At 47.1% G+C, this 6171-nt stretch overlaps 1 protein-coding gene across 1 annotated transcript in view; it reads left to right on the forward strand.

Annotated features, from left to right (window-relative positions):
• The window catches only part of L2HGDH (L-2-hydroxyglutarate dehydrogenase), a 14115-nt gene extending 8266 nt beyond the window's left edge, over positions 1-5849 (forward strand). Inside the window, exons 8-10 of the mRNA XM_027703993.1 lie at positions 352-509; positions 2013-2144; positions 3672-5849. Of these exons, the coding sequence (XP_027559794.1) occupies positions 352-509; positions 2013-2144; positions 3672-3867 (486 nt within the window). The 3' untranslated portion in view covers positions 3868-5849. The remainder of the gene's footprint in view (positions 1-351; positions 510-2012; positions 2145-3671) is intronic.
• The last annotated feature ends 322 nt before the right edge of the window (positions 5850-6171 follow it).

Genomic DNA, 6171 nt, shown 5'->3' on the forward strand with positions numbered 1-6171 from the left:
TCAGACCTGCTGAGTGCAGGTTGTTTTGAGCAGTACAGGCCTGTGAGGTTTTCCTAATATTGTGTAGTCCCTTTTATTGCAGTGTAATTGCTGCTGGTGAATAGCATTAGTGTGTCTTTGGTTTTGTTGTGGGTTGATTTATATCCTGAGAAATCCTGTGGACTTTTGTTTTCCCCCTGTTTGTTTTCCTTCTAAGATTCAGCTTTACCTTACTGAATCACCTTCGGTGTTTTAATTAATTACAAGCTATAACTGCACAGTTAACAAGCAGAAAAACAAAGTGCAGGAGACAATTTTATGGCCCAATTTACTGTTTGTAGCAGCTGTAATAACTCCTGTATCCCACTCCAGGTTCCCAACCCTCGGTTCCCCTTCCTGGGATTCCATTTCACGCCCAGGATGGACGGCAGCGTTTGGCTTGGACCTAATGCAGTGTTGGCCTTTAAGAGAGAGGGCTACAACCTGTTTGACTTCAGCACTGGAGACTTTTTAGATGCTGTAACCTACAGGTAAAAGCTTTGTCTTTTTGTCTGCTGGATGCTCTTTTTTTAAATATCCACTAAAAATCCTGCTCTCCCCAGGTTTTTGGTGTGTTTAAAGACAGTTGTGCCGGGAAGGGTGGATTTCTCCAAGACATTTGACTTGGTGTGATTTATATTTGAATTTTCATAAACCAGCAGGACATGTCTCAACCAGTCTGGGAATGTGGCTGCTCATCAGAAGGTGCTGGTGGAGCTATTCCAGGAATGGTTTTGGTCCAGTGCACTGTAATACTTTAATCAACCCAGACAGTGTAATTAAAATAACTGCAGAGGATTCTTGGGAGAGAGACAGGCTGGGAGAGCTGAGGGTGTCCAGCCTGGAGAAAAGAAGGATCCAAGGAGACTTCAGAGCCCCTTCCAGTGCTTAAAAGGGCTCCAAGAGAGCTGGAGAGGGACCTGGGACAAGGGCCTGGAGGGACAGGACAAAAGGAATGGCTTCCCAGTGCCAGAGGGCAGGGTGAGATGGGATATGGGGAAGGAAATTTTGGCTGTGAGGGTGGGGAGGCCCTGGCACAGGTTGCCCAGAGAAGCTGTGGCTGCCCCTGGATCCCTGGAAGTGTTCCAGGTCAGGTTGGACGGGGCTTGGAGCAACCTGGGCTAGTGGAAGGTGTCCCTGCCCATGGCAGGGGGTGGGATGGGATGGTCTTTAAGGTCCCTTCCAACCCAAGCCATTCTGGGATTCTATGATCTGTAGGAATGCTTATTACCAAGTGCTCAATTTTGGAAATTAGACTTGAAAAACAACATGAAAATATTATGGAGGATCCAAGGAAAGGCTGAAAAACAGGTCAGGCACTGGAAAAGAGCTTTCTGTCAAACAGCTCAGTTTAATTCAGTTTATTCAGTAAATAGTTGAAAGCACCTTCATCATTCCCTATGGATTTTTATAGGGGAAGACCTGAGGAAGGCAGAGCAAGCAAACAAGGTTTGCAAAGACACAGCAAGATTCAGTGACTGAAAGCTGAGGGGTTTAGGAGTGTTTTCCTGAACTTTTCAGGATGACTGTGGGAAAAAGTCCCAAGTGTCATGTCTGTCTTCCCTTGGCATTTGACTGGACCAGAGAAAAATGCTGGATGTAGGAAGGAATCATGGAATCACAGAATGGTTTGGAAGGGACCTTAAAGCTCATCTCATCCCACCCCCTGCCATGGGCAGGGACACCTTCCACTAGCCCAGGTTGCTCCAAGCTCCATCCAACCTGGCTGTGAACATTTCCAGGACTGGAGTTCAGAGTTAATTCCCACAGAATATAAATGCAATGCTCCATCCCTGTAAAAAAAGATTTATTGAAGCAGGGAAGGGCAAACATATGCTCCTCAAACAGAAAGCACATGGGATCCCTGATGCTGGGAATGGGAATTCCCACCGTGCAGTTGCATTTGCTGCCTTCTCTGACAGTGTTAGTTGGACCTGGCTGCATTTTGGTGGGAGATTTGTTTTTGCTGCAGTGATTTTATTTTCTCCCCACAGTGGGCTGTGGAAGCTCGTGCTCAGGAACGTGTCCTACGGCCTGGGGGAGATGTACAGAGCCTGTTCCCTCAGCGCTCAGGTGAAGCAGCTCCAGAGGTTCATCCCTGAGGTCACCACCAGTGATGTGCTCAGGTAAAGGAAGCTTTTCCTTGTCAGGAACACCCGGGGGCTTGTTAAAAATCTTGTTTTAACAGGGGCAAACATGGCATGGGCTTTCTCTCTTCCTGCACCAAGATGATCAGAGGGATGAATCACCTCTGCTGTGAGAAAGGCTGGGACAACTGGGATTGTTCAGCCTGGAGAAGAGAAGCTTCGGGGTGACCTAATTGTGGCCTTCCAGGACCTGAAGGAGCTGACAGAAAAGATGGAGAGAGACTATTTACAAGGGCCTGGAGGGACAGAACAAGGGGGAATGGCTTCCCACTGCCAGAGGGCAGGGTTAGGTGGGATATGGGGAAGGAATTCTTAGCTTTGAGGGTGGTGAGGCCCTGGCACAGGTTGCCCAGAGAAGCTGTGGCTGCCCCATCCTTGGAAGTGTTCCAGGCCAGGTTGGATGAGGCTTGAAGCAACCTGGGATAGTGGAAGGTGTCCCTGCCCATGGCAGGAAGTGGAATGAGCTGGGCTTTAATGTCCCTTCCAACCCAAACCATTCTGTGACACTTTGTACAGGAAAATCTTCTATATTGTATTTCCTTGTGTACAGGCAGGTTTGATGAATAGTTATGTGACTTTCTACACTCTCCAGAGCCTGAAATGAACTCTTGTGACATATTCCCTATGAAGAAAAGGCCTCTTTATCCTAGTGACACATTCGGTAGCCTGAACATAGTGTGAGTTCACAAAGGAAGCAGAACATGAAATTCAGAGGGGAAACCAGACTGTGAGTTGCTACTGAGTGAATAGTGGCTTAGTTTAATCATCTCAATAAAATTGTATTTGGTTTCTTGCTGTGTGGAGAGAGAAACTAATTCAGAGGAGTTCAGAAGTGCCAAAGGGGCTGAAGAGGCTCGTGAGGAAAGAGGAGGTATTTAAGTACATGGAGGAGGGTTTAACTGTCCAAACATTTGCAGGGAGAAAATACAGAATAAGCAAAGGCCAGACATGGTGAGAAAGAGTTACCCAGGTCTGGCAGCACACCAGGGGCATGAAATTCATGTCTGACGAGGTTTGGTGTTTCAAAACAAAGGGTTTCCTTCTTGGAAAGACAGGGCATGTTTGTGTCAGTGTGGGAGAGTAACCTCTCAACCAGGAAGGACAGAGAAGATCCTCTGCTTGGCTGCCTGCCCTTGTTCTGTGGCAGTGATTTCTTGCTGGAAAAGGGTGGTCAGGCATTGGCAGGGGCTGTCCAGGGAGGTTTGGAGTCCCCATCCCTGGAGGTGTCCAAGGAATGACTGGCCGTGGCACTCAGTGCTCTGGGCTGGGGGACAAGGTGGGCATCGGGCACAGGGGCGACTCCATGGTCTGGGAGGGCTTTTCCAACCTCAGCAATTCCATGACTGTGAGACATCCCCTGCTCTGCCTCACGAGTGTTCAAGCTCCCCTAAAAGCCTTTGGCTCCACACTCTGCCTTCCTCACTGTTCCCCTTCCCAAGGGAATTGATCTCCCGGCTCCACCAGCGGCGGGAAAACGTTTCCTGAGCTCCTCCTTGGTTTTTGCAGGGGCCCCTCCGGAGTGAGAGCTCAGGCGCTGGACAGCGACGGGAATTTGGTGGATGACTTTGTGTTCGATGGAGGCACTGGAGACCTTGGGAGCAGGATCCTCCACGTCAGGAACGCCCCTTCTCCCGCTGCCACCTCCTCCCTCGCCATCGCCAGGATGATCGCGGACGAAGCCAAGAGACGCTTTGAGTTGTGAGGGATCGGGAGGTGTGGGGAGGTTTCCCTCTGGAATGTGGGACTGAACGAACTTCTGAAGGGCACAGGTCGAACAGGCGACGTGGCGCTTTCCAGACCGGTGGGAAACCAGCGTTTGGAATGTTCTCCTTTGCCCACAACTTTCATGGATTAAGGAATTGTGGTGCCTGGTGAGGTCCAGCCACCTGCAAGGGGGGCTTGTCCACCTCAGGACCAGCACAACATGAGGGTCTCCAACCACAGGTGGAGCAGGAAGAGCCTCTGTGGTGGGATTATCCATATTATTCCCATGCCTCTGGTTGAAATGTTGCCTCCTCGGAGAACTGGTGGGTCTGAAAAACCACAGGCCCGGGGTGGTTCTCTGGGTGATTTCTCTCTGATTCCGTTTAAATTGGAGTCTGCAGCCCTCTAGATTACATGAAAGTAATGGAATAGAAGGATAAGCCCTGCTTAAGGGTCCTACTGATATGGAATTAAGGGTTTTATCAGAGATTGAAAACAATGTTCAGAGCCTTTGACGTGAATGTAGAGTATTTCACAGAAAAATAAGCTTAGCAAGGATTACCAAACCCAAGTCCATTTAGATGTGCAATTCAGATGCGCTGTCTGATCACTGCCTCTGTTTGTTATAGAGCTGAAAATGGAAATATGGACATAAACAGTCGTTTTTCATTTAATTTACAGCTGGGAATCAGCACTGGTCAGAAACTACTTCAGTGGGCTTGGGTTTTTTTTTTAGCTCTGAGTACTGGTAATGCAACAGGAGCTGATCTTAGTGCAGGCTGTTGAGCAATCCAGAGGAAATGGTCTTTGCAAAAGCAAATGTGAAGGGAGGGAAGCTCCAGAAACCTGCCTTAATTGAGTCATGTTGTTTCCCTGGGAGCCCAAACAGGGATGAGTCAGGGAAGCTTCCCATTTCCCACAGGGCTGGCACAGGGGGAGCTCAGACAGTGCTGGTGACTCTTCTGAACTCTGTTGATACTCAGCTTTTATCAGAGATACACCTGGAAGAGTCTGGGGAGAGAGAGATGTCAAATAATCTCGGTCCTGAGCTGAGTTATCTCGGTGTGCTCTGCAGAGTCGCTATAAAACAGAATTTTATGGCCTCAGGGACAAAGTACTTGCTGATACTTGTAAAGCAGAAGTTCACAGGATGTTGGCTAACACAGATCACTGTGGGCAGTTTGTACCAGGCATTTTGACACACGTTTTTCATGAAAAAGTGATTTTCTGAACTCCTCTGAGCATGAAGGGAGGGTTAGCACAGGAGGGCAAGTGTGTGGCTGTTTTACTGTGCAGAGCTGAGACACTTTTGAGGGGAAAAAAGGGCTTAACCTGCCTTTTTTTTCTTATTTTTTTTCTCCTGGTGACACCTGCTTTACCAGAAAAGTGACTCCTGGAAATTCAAACCCCTTCAAAGCAAAGCTGTTCCGAGCCCCAAATACCAGGAGACAAGAGATTGAGTTATTCCAGATGCTCCAGTGCCACAGGGATGTGTAAAACTCCTCTCCTCACCGTGGAACAATCCTCTCTTCCCTCCCTGCCAGAAGTGTTGCCTCTCAACAGCAAATCCTACAAAAGGGTTGCAAAATCAACTTCCTCCCACACGAGGTGTGGCCCTGACATGTATTAACACAGTAAGGAACATTAAAATGTAAAGCAGACAGAGACCAGGGGGAATCTTAAGTCAGCACATTTCCCTGTGTTTCTTTCCTCTCAGGTGATGGTTATTTTGGGGTAAAGTTTAATTGAAACTTAAATTATGAATCTTGACGTAGCATTCTGTGAAATAGAAATATTTTTAGAGATAGAAGTTATAAACTGTTGTTAAAAAAAAATTACTTCAGAGATTATTATAATGGGGTTGCAGACATAAATCTTGTTGCCCATGAAGCGTGAAAATGTATTAATTTATTTTCCAGATGGGTCTAATTCATTTTGATGACTTTATAAAAAATGTGCCTTTTTCTATTATGATTAAAATAGTGTGGTGGGTTTTTTTAAATTGCTGTAAAATCTGTGTGTTTCTCCTGACTCAGAGAAAAGTTTCACTGGTATTTGCTAATTTTCCCCTGAATTAGGCAGGATATTGCTCTGTATAACAGGAATTACTTTATTTAGGAGGGGGACACATGACCAAACTTGTCTTCCTAAATTATCTTATCTGTGCTTCTCACACCTCACAGCTTTTCCTCACTAGACAGAACTGGTCTTGAGGCTGATCTGGGCCTGTCGTGGCTCGTGGGATGGGAATTCCTGACATTCTGAATAAATGTGTGGACAAACTCAATTTGTTCCCCAGAAG

The sequence above is a fragment of the Neopelma chrysocephalum genome, unplaced genomic scaffold, assembly GCF_003984885.1.
Source record: "Neopelma chrysocephalum unplaced genomic scaffold, ASM398488v2 Primary Assembly neopelma1_253, whole genome shotgun sequence".
NCBI lineage: Eukaryota > Metazoa > Chordata > Aves > Passeriformes > Pipridae > Neopelma > Neopelma chrysocephalum.